General features: G+C 46.8%; 3 protein-coding genes across 4 annotated transcripts in view; all 3 read left to right on the plus strand.

Annotated features, from left to right (window-relative positions):
• mib2 (MIB E3 ubiquitin protein ligase 2) overlaps positions 1-7,347 on the plus strand; it is a 29,582-nt gene extending 22,235 nt beyond the window's left edge. The window contains exons 14-19 of one of the 2 annotated variants that reach the window (XM_056593520.1): positions 1,993-2,119; positions 2,928-3,203; positions 5,140-5,318; positions 6,046-6,239; positions 6,750-6,815; positions 7,056-7,346. In XM_056593520.1, the coding sequence (XP_056449495.1) occupies positions 1,993-2,119; positions 2,928-3,203; positions 5,140-5,318; positions 6,046-6,239; positions 6,750-6,815; positions 7,056-7,297 (1,084 nt within the window). In that variant the 3' untranslated portion in view covers positions 7,298-7,346. Of the gene's footprint in view, positions 1-1,992; positions 2,120-2,927; positions 3,204-5,139; positions 5,319-6,045; positions 6,240-6,749; positions 6,816-7,055 lie in introns of both variants that reach the window. The other variant, XM_056593519.1, reaches the window with a different exon arrangement.
• Positions 7,348-11,891: 4,544 nt separating this feature from the next.
• sult1st5 (sulfotransferase family 1, cytosolic sulfotransferase 5) lies at positions 11,892-16,636 on the plus strand. The gene is made up of 8 exons (XM_056593529.1): positions 11,892-12,166; positions 13,610-13,739; positions 14,252-14,380; positions 14,935-15,032; positions 15,260-15,386; positions 15,651-15,745; positions 15,867-16,047; positions 16,129-16,636. Exons 1-8 carry the CDS (start codon positions 12,155-12,157, stop codon positions 16,239-16,241), a joined length of 885 nt encoding a protein of 294 aa, XP_056449504.1. The 5' UTR covers positions 11,892-12,154; the 3' UTR covers positions 16,242-16,636.
• Positions 16,637-16,825: 189 nt separating this feature from the next.
• tmem82 (transmembrane protein 82) lies at positions 16,826-19,302 on the plus strand. The gene is made up of 6 exons (XM_056593527.1): positions 16,826-17,089; positions 17,362-17,434; positions 17,618-17,804; positions 17,924-18,338; positions 18,672-18,868; positions 19,033-19,302. The coding sequence occupies exons 1-6, from the start codon at positions 17,005-17,007 to the stop codon at positions 19,123-19,125; spliced, it is 1,050 nt and encodes a 349-aa protein (XP_056449502.1). The 5' UTR covers positions 16,826-17,004; the 3' UTR covers positions 19,126-19,302.
• The last annotated feature ends 521 nt before the right edge of the window (positions 19,303-19,823 follow it).

Below are 19,823 nucleotides of genomic sequence, written 5' to 3' on the forward strand. Positions count from 1 at the left end.
AAATATCGGATTAAAACAATGAGGCAGATTCCGAAGAAACACAGAGTGATTAATGCAGTCAATGCACTTTGGGTCAAAGTAATATGCAACATACCCAATTGTTCCTTTTAAATGAGCAGCAGTATGTGGGTGAGTGAGGGGATGCAGGGATATGTGGGCCCTGAAGCGCTCGGAGAGAAGAGAGAAAAGAGAGAGGGAAAGCACAGCTGGTACCAGTGTATCGACGCTGCGGAAATTAGAATGGAAACTGGTTCCAATAATCAGTATGGAAAAATCCATATTTCTCTGACAACACCAGCCACCAGTATTACTTTAAAATGTCTGTTCCGCGTTGGAACGTTTGTGTTTGCTTGGGCCTGTGTGTTATGATGCACTATGGTCGCCAGATATGAAACCAATTGGCACACAAACACAACATGCTGCAGCCATGGAAGCAAGCAAACTGACTGAATCAAGAGAGATTGTAGTAGATTTCTGCCCGACCTTAAAAGCCTCGTCCCTCTTCCTTCCTTTCGTGGTCGTTCAGAGTCCTCCGACTGGTGTGGCGTCATGGGGTTTGATTCTCAAACATTTAAACGCTCTGTGGTACAAGCTGTTATCAGTTCACATGGAAATGTAGTTTATATTATGTCTGAGGCCTACACCAGACAGTCATGTCTGTGAGCCAATCACTGAGGGTTGGGGGTGGGATACGGAGCTTTAGCTGTGGATAGGTGTAGTCCTGATTCACAAGAGTAGAGAACTTACTTAACATCCATTCATTGATTTCTCTCCCCCTCCCTCCCTCCCTCCCTCCCTCCCACAAGCTCTTTAGTATTTCACCTCACGTCGGCTCCATTGCAGGTGCTATTGACCTCCACGTCTCCCTGACGGAGTCCACCATTAGTCAGCACTAGTAGGGTCCCCCAGGCGTGAGCAACATATGCTTACCCGACATGCTCCATACGGAGGAGGAGGCCTCTGCATCATCTGTACAATGTGTGGATGCTGCTGAACATGGCACCATTAATCATAATGAGTTAAAGGGAACTTTGTCTTGAAAAATGAATCACGTAGCATGAAAAACAAGGCTTGATTAAGATTAGGGCAGCAGTGCAGCACCACTACATTTTCATGTTCTGGGGAACGCCGAAATAAATATTTGCACCGGGGACTGATTAAATCAAGCAAGTCTGTCAAGTTATTGTGATTGGTGATAAGCCACTGAAGCCACCATGGGGACTTTCACAAGGAAGTGGAGCCAAGCCAAACCAAAACATGTCTGTCATCCTCAGCATTATTGCCTGACAGATTCATTATAGTATATAAATATAGCTATAACTTAACATTGTAAATGCATTTTAAAAGAAAAACGATTACACTATGAGCACCATCCCATAATGTCCTAAGTATTATAATGTGGAAGTTAATGGGCAGCACGGACTGGGTGAGTCCGTAGTGATTTTGGGCCGCCCAGTCCATCTTTTGTCCCAGCCTGCGGTTCCATACCGGCGTCACCACTCCAGTCATTATTTGTTCCCAATCAGCCGGCACAGCCCTGCCTTTTGTCTTTCAAAGAATCAACCGGCCTATGCAATGGTTCTCCGGTAGCAGCCCTCGAGCAAGCGCACGCAGACATGCCCTGAGAACAATCGCCCGGACTTTACTAAGGGTGTGGGGAGGCGATGACAGTCACGCCCTAAGGCTTAGTTATGGTTCCACGTCGACGCAACGCAAGGCGCTCAACGGACCCGTTACGTCCTTGCATCCACCGCTAGGGCCTGACGTGCTCCTCCCAAAAATTGTAACCTTGCGTTCGAGGCGGCGCAGTAGCAAGGGCTGCGATTGGTCCGCTTACTAAAAACCCGCAGAACCGAAACGGGTTCGCGCCTGCGTCGAAGCGTCTGCGTGGTCCTTGCGTCCCGTCGATGTGGAACCATACCTTTACCTACGAACTAAGACGTGTCATTGCCTACCCCTCCCCCCCCCCCCCCCCCCCCCCCCTGACCACAGAGCCACGGACCGTATCCTGGGCCGCGCCCGGCAGCTGGTGGACGTGAAGAAGGACGACGGCTTCTCGGCGCTGCACCTGGCCGCCCTCAACAACCACTGGGAGGTGGCGCACACGCTGCTCAAGGAGGTGAGGCCCCCCGCCTCACGGGCCCTTGGTGTGACTGCAGTGGTCGTCGTTGCTGTTAAGATTGCCATCAGGGTTTCTCCTCGAAGATTGCAGTCGTGCCCCTGATCGGCCCCACAGGGTTGCACTTTTAAATAAGGTCGGCTGCCACGCATAGGTTCAGTCCACGTATGTGTTTTTGAGTCGGCGGATTTCTTTTTCCTTTTCTTGCTTTTGATTGTTGAAACGGTTCATTTGGTTTAAATGCGGGTTTTATTAGAATAAGGCTTTCGACAAGGTGATAGTACAATATCCCCCATGGTGCAAACCCCCCTCTCGGGCGGTATATATAAAACCCTGGGGAGAACCCGGGAACGCTGGCTTCTGCCCAGGGTTCTATATATACCGCCGGGACAAGTTACTTATTGACTGTTTGTACGGTTCCGACGTTTACGACCTATCCGACCTTTCCAACCTTTTTGACGCTTCCGACGTTCCTAATGCTTCAGACGTTCCTAATGCTTCTTGTGTGTGTGTGTGTGTGTGTGTGTGTGTGTTTGTGGGTGTCTCCTTAGTGTGTGTGTGTGTGTGTGTGTGTGTGTGTGTGTGTGTGTGTGTGTGTGTGTGTGTGTGTGTGTGTGTGTGTGTGTGTGTGTGTGTGTGTGTGTGTGTGTGTGTGTGTGTGTGTGTGTGTGTGTGTGCGTGCTTTCTGATACTTCCGGCTTTTCCGACGATTCCGACCGTTCCGACGCTTTGGAACTCTCTGACCGCTCTGACCGCTCTGACCGCTCTGACCGTCCTGACCGTCCTGACGCCTCTTCTGCACCCACAGGGCCGCTGCGACGTCAACATCCGCAACAACCGCAACCAGACGGCGCTGCAGCTGGCGGTGACGCAGGGCCACGAGGGGCTGCTGCAGCTGCTGGTGGCGGAGGGCGCCGACGTCAACATGGAGGACGAGGACGGCGACACGGCCCTGCACGTGGCCCTCAGCCGGCCCCAGCTGGCCAGCGCCAGCCCGACGCCGCCCCCCGCCGCGGGGCCCAGCGGCACCGAGGAGCCCCCCGGGGAGGGCTGCGCCGCGGCCGGACCCTCCCTCCACGGCAGGGTGAGTAGTCGACCCGTAGAGCCACCGATGGAACCACCGCACTCAACAACACCACCCGCAACACCACCCGCAGCCAACACTGCAAGGAGCACAGCGTCGACTGGTCGACTGTTGACAGATAACTGATCGTTTCTATTCAATGATAGGCTGATAACAATATTCAAAAATGTGTATTTGCATCTTAGTGGTCGTAATGTGGTCGTTTTTTTATTTTCTTGACTAAATGGCACCTTGATGAATTTTTTTAATTATTTTGTTTTTTTAACATCAATTTTTTTTTTTCATTTGGCAAAAACATGTAAAGGTACCCGGTAACAGAGGTGGAGCTAGGGATTGGGTTAGTCAGTTCATTTGAATCCTTAGCTGTCCTTTAGTGAAGAGCGAACCGATAGATGAGTTAATCCGTTTACATGTACACTCATAGTAAGAGGCTTATGGGCTTGATTAGGGTGTGAAGGAAAACCTGAGCATGGAGGGAGGGGGGGGGGGGGGGCGATGGCGGTGTTGACCTGTTGGCGGGACACTGGGAGACACCTTGACCGTGCGGATGAGACGGTAGACCCACAGGTCTAAGACGGGCATGACTTTGTTAAGACATTTCAATAGAAATGTGTGAAGTACTACAATACAAGAGCTGTCCTTCTGAAGATTCAGAAGTTGAAGTAATAATGTTTGATGCTTCTGTGAAGGAGTTAAACCGTGTGTGGTTAGGATTGGATTCCCAGCGTTGGTCTCTGCGGTGTCCACCCCCTCTTCCTAATGTGTCTTCTAAACGGCCCCACATGGGGCTTTGCATGTCAGTGTTCATCGAGACCAACAGTTCTCCACCATGTGTTTAGTTCCGTCGCCACACTTACAATGGATGGCGGACTTGGCGGTGTGTGTGTGTGTGTGTGTGTGTGTGTGTGGTTTATCGCTTGTACAATCCTTTCCCAATCCCCTCAAAGAAGCCAAAGATGCCTCTCAAAGATACTTTGCCTCCCCGGGTGTTGAGAAAATATCCCGGTTTCGGTTGTTCAGCTTTACTTTTGTCTTTACGAACGGACCAACTGTTATCGTGTGGATACTTTTCGGATTCTTTGGATAACGTGCACTAAATAGGGTTTGTCTGGTTTTTAAAAACCTCATAAGAGGGTTAGGGTTAGGCACTGCGTCCTGCAAGCAAGCCACCTCATTATAGCAGCAATGCTTATCAGGAAATACTAACCCCTCTCACTGTCCCACAGGAAACATACATCACTTAGCACAGTAGATGGAAATGTTACATACAATTCTTTGCAGGTTGTCCCCCGAAGAATTTTTTAGAATATCCAACACAACAATTCATGTGGCCGAAAGAACATCCGGAACAATTTAGTGATTCCGCTTTCCACAACCTGCTGGTTTTTATGGGGACTTTGATATCTGTGAGAAGACTTTCTTGCTGAGGTGACAAAACCTCAGAAGGGCATCTTTTCCATTTGAGGTGACCGCAAATACTGCAGCTCCCCTTAACCACATCTGGGAGCGAGCCAAACGCACACGCACGCGCACACACACTCGGCTAGACTAAGGTGCGTTATGGGCTGTGGCTGACTGCCATCAGCACAATTTGTTGTCGTTGGGGAGTTTCCTGTTTCCGCTACTTTCAGCATTTAGCATACTTGTTTTGGTAAACATTTGACCAAACGTTAATATTTGAGTTTATCATCTAAGACAATGGAAGCTGAAGAACGTTCTAGCAGTAAAAGAGGAAGCCCCCCCACTATTTAAGCACATGTTGTGCACACTGAGGGGTTAAAAAAGCATGTCATTTTTTCCTCGCCCTAGGTCATACAATTGCATCATCTGCAAGATGCTGTGGAAGAACGTGTGAGCTCATACATGGCTCTGTCTCATGTCTCCCCCTCCTCCTCCTCCTCCTCCTCCTCCTCCTCCTCCTCCTCCTCCTCCACAGCTGAGTGAGTCCGGACTCCTGGGCTCCGTGGAGCTGACTCTGGGCTCTGCCATCGCCTGCTTCCTGGCGTGGGAAGGCGCCGACATCAGCTACGCCAACCACAAGGGCAAGAGCCCCCTGGACCTGGTCACGGACCCCGCCATGGTCCAGGTCATCAAGGGCTTCGCCGAGAAGCACAAGTACGGCCCCGACCGGCGTGTTGTTACTGGGTTGTGCGTGTCTGTGTGTTTACTGGGTCGTGGTGACCACAACGAACAATACCACAATACAATAATACGTTAATGGTGATTTTGTCTCATCAGCGTGTGTACCATGTGTGTTTTTGTGCGCATCAGCTTCTGAAAAGTGTGTGTTTGTCTCGGTAGCATGTGTGACGTGTGTTTGTCTCCTTAGCATGTGTAACGTAGGTCTTTTTGTGTGTGTGTGTGTGTGTGTGTGTTTGTTGGTGTCTCCTTAGCATGTGTAACGTAGGTATTTTTGTGTTTGTGTGTGTGTGTGTGTGGGTGTCTCCTTAGCATGTGTAACGTGGGTCTTTGTGTGTGTGTGTGTTTGTGGGTGTCTCCTTAGCATGTGTAACGTGTGTGTGTGTGTGTGTCTCCTTAGCATGTGTAACGTGGCTTTGTGTGCGTGTGTCTCATCATGTGTAACGTGGCTTTGTGTGTGTGTGTGTGTCTCATCATGTGTAACGTGGCTTTGTGTGTGTGTGTGTGTCTCATCATGTGTAACGTGGCTGTGTGTGTGTGTGTGTGTGTGTGTGTGTGTGTGTCTCCTTAGCATGTGTAACGTGGCTTTGTGTGTGTGTGTGTCTCATCATGTGTAACGTGGCTTTGTGTGTGTGTGTGTGTGTGTGTGTCTCCTCATGTGTAACGTGTGTCTCTCTGTGTGCGCTGGGTCCCCGGTGCGCAGGTTGCAGCGCCTGCAGGCCATCACGTGCGGTCAGGGCCTGAGCAGCGCCTGTCTGCGGCGGGTCCACACCACGCCCAACACCATGACCAACCTGGTGCTGCCCGCGGCCCCGGGGCCCAGCGAGTGCCTCATCTGCTCGGAGCTGGCCCTGCTCGTCCTCTTCTGCCCCTGCCAGCACAGCGTGGCCTGCGAAGGTGGGTGTGTCCCCCTCTGTGTTAAACCACACCCCGGTCCATGTCCCCTTTTCAGGTCTGTCGCGTGCGTCGACGACATCGCTGATCGGCCGGGCACAGGACGGGTGGAGTGTTCTGTTTTTGACAGCCAGATGCAGAAAATAAATTGAATGCACTCGTTGAAAAAAATCCAAACACTGTATTGTCAGTGGGCTGAGATACACCCACTGCCTATCACAAGTGCATTTGAACGATCCTGCAGCGTTTGCTCCAGCGTGAAGGCAGTGCTTCCTCCACATATTTTCGATGGTACAGATTCCGTGGTGCGATTCCGTTTTACGTAAATCTGCGTCGTGTCGCGGTATCGCCATGTGAAACGTGCAGTACACAGAACTGTTCATCAAGCTATAGAGGAGCTCCATCCTGTTCTGGGGCTCTGGTGTAGTCCCCAACCAGAGGTCGAGTGGTAATTATTCATGTGGGCCTTCTTCTCATTATCATCTCAATCCTTTTCTCCCTCCTCTCCAACAGAGTGTGCCCATAGAATGAAGAAATGCATCAAATGCCAAGTCACAATCACCAAGAAGATCAGACAAGGTTAGTCCAGCAGGTCCCATCTGCCACACCTTGTCTGTGTTCAACGATGGCTGCCTGTCTTAAGCTATACCGTACCTTTTCTTTCATTGTCTACACCATGTGTTTACTAAGTGATTGCTCATGTGAATGGCGTTTGCGCCCGCGGTGTTCGATCAAAACCGATTGTTTGACGCTCGCCCATCTCCCTGACGTGTGTGTGTGTGTGTGTATGTATGTGTGTGTGTGTGTGTGTCCCTCCAGACCAGACGGAGGTGGACTGCAGCCCCGGCACGGAGAACTCGGAGCAGCACAACCTGCTGGAGCAGCTGCAGTCGCGCTACCGGCAGATGGAGGAGCGCATCACCTGCCCCATCTGCATCGACAACCACATCAAGCTGGTGTTCCAGTGCGGCCACGCCTCCTGCATCGACTGCAGCGCCGCCCTGAAGACCTGCCCCATCTGCCGCCAGACCATCCGGGAACGCATCCAGCTGTTTGTCTGAACCCCGCCCACCCCCTCCTCCATCTCCTCCCCGTCCCCCCCCGTCCCCTGTCCCCCGCCGCCGCCATTTTGACTCGTGTTGCTAGAAGAAGGTAGTTTAGTTTACGGCGCCGCCGGTCTGTTACACTCTCCCGCCCAGGTGTATTGCCGCAAGTGTGTTGATGCCAGATTGTTGATCCCTGCTCTCTCCCTCGGGGGGGGGGGGTTGGCGGTGTGTGTGTCCCAACCACTCCATCTCCGTCGCGGTCGGGGTCTCCTCCGGCCCGACCCCCACGCGTCTCTTCTGCTCGTCCCCCACTCTCGTCCACAGAGGGCCCAGTGCCATCGCAAGGCTGACCCAGTCGCCTAGGGGCCCCTGAGACGCAATCCTCACAGGCTGCTCGAATATGGATCTCTGTTACCCCCCCCTCCCCCCGCGGCGCCCCCCCCCCCCCCCCCCCCCCATCCTTGCGCTCTCATTCGGTTACGTCGAGTTACTTTTTTTAATTTTTCCATCAGTGTTTCTGAAGATGGGGAAGCTACAAGCCCCTAATGCCCCCCCCCCCCATAGTCACGTCTGTATACAAAGGGGGGAAAAACACAATATATATATGCATGAAAATATGCATATTGTAAAAGCTCACATGACTCTGTGTGTGTATGTGTGTGTGTGGGCGTGTACTTTTTAGTTACAGTTCTGTTTTATTTTCAACGTACAAGTAGTAAATAGCCCAGACTTTTATTTATGTGTGGAAAGTAACTTCTGCTGTAGTCGTCTTTGGCTCCTCTCATCGTTGTGTTGATGGTGAAAACCTCCGCGGCTTGTACTGGCGACGACGGGAAGCCCTTGTTTGGTCGTCCGCAGAAGCTGTCGCGAGCCTGGTCACCCATCTTCCCAGCGGTGCGGAGCTCGATCCAGCCATCGTGTTGTTAGGTCACGGAAGGTGGCTAGTGATCCATTTAGGCTCTGGTCTAGCATGACATAAACCCAACGAATTAGTTACGTTACATAGCAGCCTCCCCCCCCCCCCCTTCCTTTTTGTGAAGTGTTTAAGGTTTTTGGGGGGCGTTTTTGTTTTTTTCTCTTTCGCGTTTTACAAGCAGCAGTCAACACTGTTATCGTCGGTATGTTTGTGCAAAAGCATGATAGTGCGGTCCCCGGGGCTTTTATTTTGGCAGTCTCTTCTTTGTGTGGAGTCATCTAAACTTTGGTGGATCTGTGCTGTACAACAGCGGCGTTAGTGCTGACTAACGCTGTTTTTTATTCACTGTAAAGAAGAAGCGTTCTCTTATTTATCAACCAGATGTATTGTAAGATGGCAACAAAAAAAAAACAGAAATGCGTTACGTTTGTAGATATCGGTCTGTCTCATACGTCGGCTCTATTTACGAGATGGTTCCGTGTCTTTTGTCTTGGGTTTTTGGCAGCCATTCCGGATTGTACATCATTGTTGTTCTTTGTAATGTTTTTGGCTTGTTTTCTTGAAGGGCTTATGCATATAATAAAAACAACTATTTTAATCATTATTTAATTTGTACTACGATTTGAAAACACCAACTTCCAGAGGTAGGATTTTTTTTGGGGGGGGGAGACTTTGGGGTGTGTCCAAGATGTACATTTGAATGTCGGATTTAAAAGAAAAAAGTATGTCTCTCACCTATGCCTTTTTGATGTGGCAGAAGTTGTACGCTTGTTTTCAGAGAACAAGACGGGTGAGACCGAACGGTTTTAAGCACGAAGGTTTCCTTTGATTCAAACGGCTATTATCTGTGCCAAAAATCGCATGAAGATGTGTAACGGGAAACGCACGCCAAAGGAAAATAAAAAAGATATCAGGACCAAGAACATGAATAATATCGGTCTCCTCGCACTGTCGCACACTCTGGGTGTTCCAGCTCTCGGCGGATCTCAAAGATGATTAGCTTACACTAATGATAGAAGAGGACCCATGCTCTGGTCTGAAGCCATGTCGTTCTGTATCACCTTGTACTCTTCTGAAGGACAACTTTGTCACTTCCAAAAATGTCAGAATATGATTTTTTTGAGGGGAGTATTGAGACCTATGTATATACATTTAGATACATATTGGTGGGACTTGCCATGTCATGGGATATCGTTTCTTGCGGTAATTTCACGATGACAGGTTTTGAGTTGTCTGCAGCGGCTGGTTGGTGGACCGGACAGGGGCACTACCCAATCCAATTTCTACCCCTTACCCCTTCAAAACAAGGGGGAGGGGGAAGGGGGAAGGGGTAGAAATGGGATTGGGCCTAAGTGTGTTTAGGGGGAGTGAGTGAGGAGTTGAGGGAGGACGACATGTGAAGTAACACGAGGAAAAGCAACGTGTGCTACCATTGGGTTTGTACAGCTCTCTGACTTCTGGTGTTCGCCTTACTGTCCATTATTCTGCTGTTGACATATTTGTTTTCCTTCTTTGTTGTATTCTGTACAAAACTATTTTGCAATAAATATTGAACCGTTTTCTAAGGACAAGCTGGTGTATGATTGTTGCTTTCGTTGATTGATATGGCATTCATGTTAGTGATTGATACATGAATTGTTATTGTACATGAATTGTTATTTATCTATAGAGGTAAAGTCACATTGACGCAAGGACAGGTTTTGCATGACGAAAACACACACACACACACACACCATATCAATCTTTATTACAACTTAATTGGATTGTGCTTCACTGCATACAAAATGAATTAGTTTTATTTTGATGTAATGAATAAATAACTGAACAAAAATGCTTTGGTGAAACAAACGATGACCAGCATGATGCTGTCTCTAACCATTTGGAGATCAACATGTTTGCGTCTGGTGAAATGCTGTCGTGTGCCACTTCTCAGGCCTAATGGTGTTACAGCACCAGATGGCTTTGGCATGACTCAGCGGTTTACCCGTTACGTAGCGAAGGGACAGCCCTAGATCTTAGAAAATACACGCTTAAGTAACAAGTCTTAGGGGTCCTGCTAAGCATATCTCCTTACTAAGTGACCACCACCAGCATTAATTTTAAACAGCTTGAACGTCTTTTTTCACTGATAGTGTTCATAATGATGTTTGTAAATTATGCTTTCAGATAGGCCTACTATTAATATTATGTATGAGGCCTTCTATATTGTGCTAATTGCACTGGCAGAAAGTTATTCCGGTGATCCGTTTTTTATCCGTTGATTTTTTATCACAGTTTTGGCGTCATTACAGTCAAAATGTCCTTGACACAGATAGGCCTCTATAAACCGATGTGCTGGCCAGAGGCGCTGCATCCCATTAGGCATACCAGGCAATTGCCTGGGGCCCCGCAATTGCTTGGGGCCCCGGGCCACTACTAGGGGGCCCCCTAGAGCCAAAAAAAATAAAAAATAAAAATCGCTCCATATCCCCCCCCCCCCCCCCCCCTCAACAATCGCTTCATACCACCCCCCCACCCCGTCAACAATCGCTCCATACCCCCCCCCCCCCCTCAACAATCCTCTGCCTAGGGCCCCCACACTCCCTAGAATCGCCCCTGTGTGCTGCTCTTGGGTTTTCTTCATGCTGTATTCTAATAAATAACTTTTCAGTTCATGTGATAGGCAACCATTTGAAAACAAATGACACACTTGTGTGTCTGACTTGCCCTGACCAAACGGGATGGCCTGCAGTCACTGCGCCCTGCCCGGGACCTAACACAACACACAAAGTCACGCATTACGTATGCTGATGAGAAACACACACACAAAGATCGCAGCACACACGCTGAAGTGAAAAACAAAACAAAGACCCACGTTACACATGCTGAGACAAATACACACGATACACAGGCTGATGAGACAGGTGTGTGTGTGTGTGTGTGTGTGTGTGTGTGTGTGTGTGTGTGTGTGTGTGTGTGTGTGTGTGTGCAGGCGTATATATATATATATATATATATATATATTCCATGGAATACTTTAGATATATATTTCTATAGTATTCCATGGAATGAGGGCGCCATCTAATGTTGCGGAAACCTAGCAAGCATCGCGGTAATTCTCGCCCCCTGGCGGTGAGTCCCGCCCACTGGCGGCCTTCCCTGCGGCGTCCGCGTACTAACCCATTGGTGAACATTGCAATTTTTCTTTGCAGTAACAGTACCACTGATAGCAGCAGGTGAGCCTCCTGTAGTCTTGTGTCCTACATCATGTAGTCTTGTAGTCCTAGCTTGTACCTTCAGCAAACGTGATCACAGTCAGCCGTCAGATAATCGTTGAAGGTTTTGAAGTTGAAGTTCCTGCTGGGCTAAACATTTAAGTCCCACGACTCGCAATAAATGATAACTTTTTTTATTCATCAGCTCCGTCTTGCAGCAACCGTCTGCATGCATCAGTTCCCTCCTCCGCCTACAGCGGCCACCCATCCGTGCTGAGCGCTCCTAGCCTGGTCCTACCAGACTCTCGTACTTCATTTCATTTGTACAGAGAGTCTGGACCTACTCAATTGACAAACGGTAACTCACTTGAAGGCGGGTGTCTGTTGAAGTTTAAACTATTGGATCTGCCCAGTGCCACTCTGGATCTGCCATAACCAATCGTTAACGTTTGGCCGGGAATCACGTTGCGCGCAGACTGTAAACAAACCAAACACCGTGCGTGAAGATGTCCGTCAACGAGAGCTGACTCCATGGAGCTGACTCTAACGTCATCGTTCTCAGCCGCGCCCTTTGTTCGCTGATTGGACGCCAAAAATCGGGCTTCGAAGGAAGCCCTGAATATATGAGGAAGTAGGTAGGTGGGCGGTGCCAGGCTAGGCTAGAGCGCTCCTGGATCATTGATTGAATTTTAGATTGGAACATTTGATGCACGTCACTCAGCATATGTTCCAACTCAACTTTGACTTCTCTTTTAACTCCAGATGGCGAACAAGGTAAGGTTTCTCTGATCACATTGTTGAAATATCGTGACCCCATTCCGTGGCGGGTCATGTGACTTCAGGTTTTACACATTTCGTCTCATTTTTATTAAAGAATCCAGTGAAAAATGGCCTACATTGTAACAGTAGAGCTCATTATATTCATACTTGTAAAAATAAATAAAGATACTACTGCAGGGATTTCGGTTGGATTTTATAAATGTAGGCATATCATTTCATCCACTTTAACATCAATGGGCGTTTATAACAACACACAAATAAATACTATACACTCCTGATCTGACGTTTTCTATTTCAATTTTCAATAATCTTGCCATTTTCCTTATGGATGTCATCAAAACACTGTAAGATCGTCAACCACCCTATTTCCCTTGTATTGTTGAGTTAATATCAAATGGACATTTTATTTTGAGTTAAAATTGTAATATATGTCCAACAATCTTCAACAACATAGAATAATCTCTGTCGAACAAGAAAATCTGACATAAGAGAACATCTGTTCACAGACACAGTCTCTGTGTATGGTGGTGGAGCTGAGTCCACGTGATCGTGTATATGTGAATGTGTGATCGCAGCCCATGGGTTGAGGGGGCTCGTTGCGTTTATCGGTTGGTTGAGCAGTGCTTTGGAGTGAAGAACAAAAGAGTGATTTAACTTATATTCCCTGCAGGACCATGTAGCACCTCCCTGAGGGCAGAAGTTGGTACTCCTCATGTAGAACATGAGAAGAGCCCAGGGCTGTTTGCTCAGCCAGTCTGAGGGTGCGCTTAGTTCAGCTCTTTTAGGAATACATTTGAGCACAGAAAGACCCACCACTGTCGACAGAATCCCCAGGAGCCCAGAGCATCCTGGCTTTCAGTTGGAATGAGGGGCCGATGAACACGCAATTTGGATTGGATTGGCCACTGAACACTGTTATACGTCAGTAATATCCCCACGGAAATGCATTGATTATTCAATATCACCTTTACATTTGATTGATATTTCACACCACATTTTATACATTTTGCTCAATATAATATATATCTATATATATATTATACACAATATTGTGACATTGTCAAAAAATTAATGTCACAATATATATTAATGCCCCTCCCTACTAAAATTAAGTAGGGAGGGGATATTACCGAGTATATAACAGTGTTTTGTGGCCAATCCAATCCAAATTGAGGGAGCTGTTGAAATGACTAAAAGCCATGTGCAACTGCATAACGCGCATAAAAATGTAGCTCAAAATCAGATGTCAAGGTGCTGTTGTGTTTTGCAATGGTCGAGGCAAGTATGGAATATCAAACTAAAATCCCAGCGGTAGGAAACAAATCGGTTCTAATTGACCATAACGACCGATTTCATTTGAAATTCTGCGTGGACTCTCGTTGCTACTTGATCTACCTGTAGCACTTTTGTTTGATTGCCTATTATTTGAAACCAAAGGTAACCCGATGCACCTTGCAAGAGGTCCATGGCATCCCTTTGCTGGAGCCCATAGTCCAGCACTGGGAGAAAGTCGAGGCCTTTCAAGCGTTTCCAGAAGACCTACTCATCGTCACATACCCAAAGGCAGGTAGGAAATGTTGAAAAGAACAGAATTGTTAAAGATAGGGATGATCCAAATAAAGTAACATAGCAGCAACCATCACTGTTGGACGCAGGCAATCAATGTCATTTAAAAGGGGGTCAGGGGATTGAGCGGGTTGGCTGGTAACCAGACGGTTGCTAGTTCGGCAGCCCGGCTTCTCCTAGAGCGTCGCGGTGTCCATGAGCAAGACACCTCACCCTGACCGCTCCCGATGAGCTGGCTGTCACCGTCCATGGTGGTCACCGCAGTTGGTGTGTGAATGAGTGCATGAATGGGTGAATGTCAGGCAATATTGTAAAGCGCTTTGAGCGGCCACTGGTTAGAAAAGCACTATGCAAACGCAGTCCATTTTTTTCGTTGTAATTGTATGTAACTTCCCTCTATTATAGATGATATGATACGAATATATGATATAAAAGCGTTATAAGGGCCGCCACTATTTATCTCCACAACCCACACATCCACATATATGTACAGCACATGCGTGTACGTTCCAGGTACTACATGGACGCAGGAGATCGTAGATTTGATCTTGCACGGCGGCGATGCGGAGATGGTGAGGCGGGCTCCGACAAGCACCCGCATGCCCTTTCTGGAGTTCAGCTCGCCCATAGCATCTCACCCTGGTTAGTAGCACACAGCCAGTCACTGGTCAATAGCACCCACCAAGTCACTGGTCAGCACCACACAACCAGTCACACCACAGCTAACCCTACTGGTTAGCATCACACAACCAGTCACACCACAGCTAACCCTACTGGTTAGCATCACACAACCAGTCACACCACAGCTAACCCTACTGGTCAGCATCACACAACCAGTCACACCACACCTGACCCTACTGGTCAGTACCACATAACCAGTCACCACACCTGACCTTACTAGTCAGTACCACCTAACCAGTCACACCACAGCTAACCCTACTGGTCAGTACCACGTAACCAGTTACACCACAGCTAACCCTACTGGTCAGTACCACGTAACCAGTTACACCACAGCTAACCCTACTGGTCAGTACCACATAACCAGTCACACCACAGCTAACCCTACTGGTCAGTACCACATAACCAGTTACATCATACTTTACCCTGCTCCAGCTGGTCACTACTACCTAACCACAGGCACATTGCACCTACTCTCACCAATCAGACCTTGGATCACTGATCTTATGTCCCTTCAGGGATTACTCAACTCGAGAAGATGGATCCTCCTCGTGTGATCAAGAGTCATCTACCCATCCAGCTGCTGCCTAAGTCCTTCTGGGAATCAGGAAGCAAGGTGCCACAGCTTCTTATTATTGAACCCATTTTCCTGACATCAGGACACCTAATAGAGTGGTCATATTGAGCCATTTGTATAATTTCCCTCAAAATGCATTTAGTCCACTGCGCCAACGCAGTTCAGTCGTGTCATTAGCTCCAGAGCAAATAATCCCAGAGAGAAAGATTGTTGGCCGATCTGCATGTCAATGTAATCAATCATTTATTTTATCACATTCATTTTAGGTTATCTATGTGGCTCGGAACCCTAAAGACACCTTGGTGTCCTATTTTCACTTTGACCGCATGAACATGCTTCAGCCGGAGCCGGGACCATGGTCAGGGTACCAGAAGAAGTTCATGGAAGGACAATGCAAGTGCTTTTGGATTGAATATGTGAATACTTGTGCACATGATTGTGATCACGTGTTAGTTGTATTTGATAAAACATTGGGCCTGATCTGACACTGAGGTTCAGGTACTGAAAATGTGTGTTTTACTGATCTAGCCAACAACCACTTCTTTCCCTAACTCTAACCCCATGCTGATGCTATATAATAATACTTATTAATACTTATTCACTAATGTTTAATAATGGGTGATTAATGTAACATTTTGTTGTCAATGTGTTATAAAGTGGGATGGGGATCGTGGTACGAACATGTCAAAGGTTATTGGAAGGAGAAGGACAAAAGGAATATACACTATCTTTTCTTCGAGGACATGAAAGAGGTAGGTGGTATTTGACGAGTACAGATAATGAAAAACGTTGTATCTGCAGGAAACATAAATTAATGAATCATTCATCATTCATGAATTATTCCTTGCCATGTTTATATACAAAAATATGCAGAATCCTGCCAGGGAGATTCAGCGTATTGCCAAGTTCCTTGGTCACCACTTGTCAGAAGACATTCTCAACAATATCGTGCAATTGACGACGTTTGATGCCATGCGAGAAAACCCAATGGCCAACTACTCATCAGTACCAGGGAACATCTTTGACCGGAAGGCGTCTGACTTCTTGAGAAAAGGTAATTAAGCAGGAAATATATAGAAAGAAAGGCTGATCTATCAATTGAGATTTGGAAGACATATGCCTTTTGTTTTCTCAGGGGAGGTTGGTGACTGGAAGAATCACTTGAGTCCTGAGGAAAACGCTGCATTTGAAAAGCATTATGTGGAAACCATGTCTGACTGTGAGATTCCCTTCCGTTTTGTGATTTAAAGTCCGGAACAATGGGAATGGGATCATCTTCATTCACATTTATCTTAAGAATATTCAACAGTTCTGAAGTATTCTTTATAGATTGTATTTCCCTTTTGATTATTTACTTTCATCATGTCAAAAACATATAGCACTATGAATTCAACATAGTGGCAGTATTTTATAAAAATATATAAATAATTGTATGAATTTGCCGAATAAAATGTAAGTTTACTATTGTGATTGAATCAGAAATTATGTGTAGGTCTGCTCTTGAAAACCCATTTAAACTCGATTATTAAACTAAAGCTTTAAAACAACTCTGGTATTATAGCTTAATTGTTGCTCAAATTGTATTCAAATAAGTTTGCACAAACCGCATTATGATAGTGTTTGATCTGTATGTGCTCTATGAAATTAAAAGGCCTATAATCTATCTTCAAAAAATACGTATTTTTTTAATTGCAAAGGACAACAATATTGCAAGAGACAAAAGGTCAAGCTTTTCAAAAATATATCATGTGCAATAGCAAATAATGATTCATTTTGCAACGGTGTTTATATGACACTGTGGTGACCTTTGATACATGATCACAGAACAGGCTCGTGCTAGCTCAATAGCAAACTGGGAATGCTGAACTATTCCCTCAATTAAATTGTACAACTATTTAACTTAACATAACAGTTCAGTTGTTGTACCATGAATGGATTTCACTTTGCAAAATCTCTACGCCGATAAAGGCCAATAGATTGTATTTTTTTCGACATTGGAAAAACATTCGTCATGTTATCTTTGATATACTGGTTTATACACAAGCTAAACTGGTGGCCGGTTCCGGACGCCAATCCGTTAGATTGTTTACTTCAAGGTAGGTGGGACACTACGTCCTTTTTGGGGGACTTTGAGTTATCATCACAGCCAGCAGCATTTCAAAAGTCTACACAGCATAGTGTAGCCTATGTCTATTTGTGACAGTCTACATTTTTTTTGTTATAGGCCAACGTGTGACCTTTAAAAGTGATCTCGGTTCAACAAAAATAACCTCAACTTATATAGGTTTTCACATGGGTATTCACAGGGTATAACCTTAATTTCAAAATGTTAGACATTTATTTCTGGGATTCCTTCCCTGACCTCCAGGAGTCATCGGTGCTTGTGGAATCTGGGTCCTGCGGGACATCACGAGGGTGCACCTGTTTCTAGAGCAACAGCGGTGAGGAATTCAGACATGGGGTGTTGTTATATATTGCTTTACCAGATGGTGATACATATATTTAATATATGATAGGTCTACTTATAGTTAATACATATTTTTACCTTTATTATGTATGGCTCGCATTTAAATACACCTATGCCGTGCATATGCTTTTAATCTCTTTCTCTCACGGCTGTGCAGCCATGACGCCACGGCCGGCCAGAAGCGACCGCTCCGACATGATAGCAGAGCTAGAAGCGGCCTGGCCCGGACCCTGCAGGCTGTGGTCTTGGTGGTTCTGCTGACCCTAGTGGGTTCCAGAGTGGCCTCGCTGGTGGTTCTTGAATTCTCTCTACGCGCCATCTCTTCTTGGTTTACCGATGGGCTAGTAAGAAACTGGATACACACATTATGAGTTATTCTAAATCCAATAATAATACATCTTATTTTCGGTGTTTTTTGTTTTCAATCCCCTTTGTCTCCGTGATCTGCTCCCTCGACTGTTAGGAATCAAGGGAATGTCAGCTGGTGCTCGTCCAGTGTCACTTCTCCTTAGGTTGTGCCCTAAGCTGCAGTCTACACTTTTTCCACGAGGGGGCGCCACAGCGTTTGCTTTCGTTGATGTTGGTGGCAGCGCTCGGGTGGCTCTTATCCAATCAGACGTCCCGGTTGCTGCACCACGTGGAGGCACTGTACACACTCCACAGCTCGCGAAGCTACTGCGGCGTGTGTATGACCCTGCTGTCCACGGGGGGGTCCCTGCTGCCCATGCTACTACGCAGGACTTTGATCGCCACCTTCTCTGTCGCTGTGCTGGCCTCCATATCCATTGTGAACAGACACTTTGCTTCTGCCACTGAGGCACTGAAGTTTTGGACGCCACTGACTATTTGCTACACCTTGTTGGTTGTGTACATGCAAGGTACGACACAGGTTGCAACGTCTTGCTGTCTTCATCATGGCATACACTATTGAATGGCTGAAAGCTGATGATAGGGTCGCACCTTTTCTCAAAAAGGCCTAAGTTCCCTGAAAGTTTTTTGTAGGCTTCTAACACGTGCCTATGTTTAAAAGGAATACATTTAATGAAAACAAGATGAATCTACTCTGGTTCCTTGATCTCACTCGTTTTGTGCGATCGGCCACGTTGATAGCAGCATTATCATGTACAAATACAACCTTTCAACTGGCATGCCCAACCTGTGTTACGAGATTACCCCCTGTTTTACGAGATGTCTCTTGATCGTTTGAACAGACGAACGGAGCCGTGTGCGCGCCGGCCAGCAGCAGCAGCTGCTGAAGGCGGTGGCCGTGCGTCTTGGGGGTCTATTGGTGCTGATGCTGACTGTCGGTCGCTGGGCAGATGTGGTCCACATCCTAATCTGCTTCCTGGGAGAGGCCGTGTGTCTCGTTGCCGCCCGGGACCTGCTGGCTGCTAGGACACCCCTTTCGGTCAGTGAACTCAACAGCAGCTACTATTATCCCAGCTCAATAAATATTCCCAACGAGTTTGCAGTGAATGTTGGACTAAATGGTTCAGACTGTGTCTGTGTTGTGGCTGCATTGGATATCACCACACCATCGTACTGAGAGCATGTATCTCCTCACCCTCACAGGATCAGGAGGATTTTGAGGACTACAACGAAGAAGAGATCCAACAAAAAGAAACCAAGACACGCCTACAATTATCAAATCATACAGGGAAATAAACATCATGCAGTGGGATTAAGTTATATTTGCATAGCCTATACGTTTGTGACATTACGGCCTGGGTGAAATGGTATTCCAGACATATCAGTGACGAAACAATTAAGGCTGCTTCACCAAATAGGCCCATTGATTTTAGGCTGTAGCCAAATAGTGAAATAGCCCACAGGTTATTTAAATACCCCCCCCCCCCCGCCGCCCTCATAACAGTCTATATTTTGGTTATCACTTGAATAAGCGTAGGCCTACTAGTGTTGGTTTGCTGTAGCCCATTTGTAAATGATGAGCACAATTCTCGTATAGGAGGTAGGCCTGAGCCTCACACAGCACCGCGTGTGCTATAATCAGTTTTATACTGAACATGATCAAAACTGCTCTAATTGGTAAAATGGCTGACATCATACTGCTTCTAAAGGTGCACAAAATGGCGTTTAAACAGACTCAATTTCTATTTATGTGCGGCGTGCAACGAATTCACACTTGCAAACGCGAATTCTAGCTGGATAGCGGCTGACTAAATTTAAGGACGATACAAACTAACCCCATTGAATGAGCTCTTAAACTCAAAGTGTGGTTATGATTTTCCCTCTTGTAAAGGGAAAATAGGTATGCATACTGCTCGAGCACATTTGACATTGAAGTATTCGGCTCACATCATCCCCATTGGACGCGCGGTATTGCGCCCATTTTTATATTTATT

The sequence above is a fragment of the Gadus chalcogrammus genome, chromosome 7, assembly GCF_026213295.1.
Source record: "Gadus chalcogrammus isolate NIFS_2021 chromosome 7, NIFS_Gcha_1.0, whole genome shotgun sequence".
Classification (NCBI taxonomy): domain Eukaryota; kingdom Metazoa; phylum Chordata; class Actinopteri; order Gadiformes; family Gadidae; genus Gadus; species Gadus chalcogrammus.

Excerpts from the sequence above, each read along its gene's own strand:
- sult1st5 (XM_056593529.1), top strand. Across the intron at positions 13,740-14,251 it reads CGTCACATACCCAAAGGCAG|GTACTACATGGACGCAGGAG; the intron begins GTAGGAAATGTT and ends TGTACGTTCCAG. Across the intron at positions 14,381-14,934 it reads GCCCATAGCATCTCACCCTG|GGATTACTCAACTCGAGAAG; the intron begins GTTAGTAGCACA and ends ATGTCCCTTCAG.
- tmem82 (XM_056593527.1), top strand. The coding sequence starts at position 17,005 with ATGTTATCTTTGATATACTGGTTTATACACAAGCTAAACTGGTGGCCG. Across the intron at positions 17,090-17,361 it reads GTTAGATTGTTTACTTCAAG|GAGTCATCGGTGCTTGTGGA; the intron begins GTAGGTGGGACA and ends CCTGACCTCCAG. Across the intron at positions 17,805-17,923 it reads CTTGGTTTACCGATGGGCTA|GAATCAAGGGAATGTCAGCT; the intron begins GTAAGAAACTGG and ends CTCGACTGTTAG.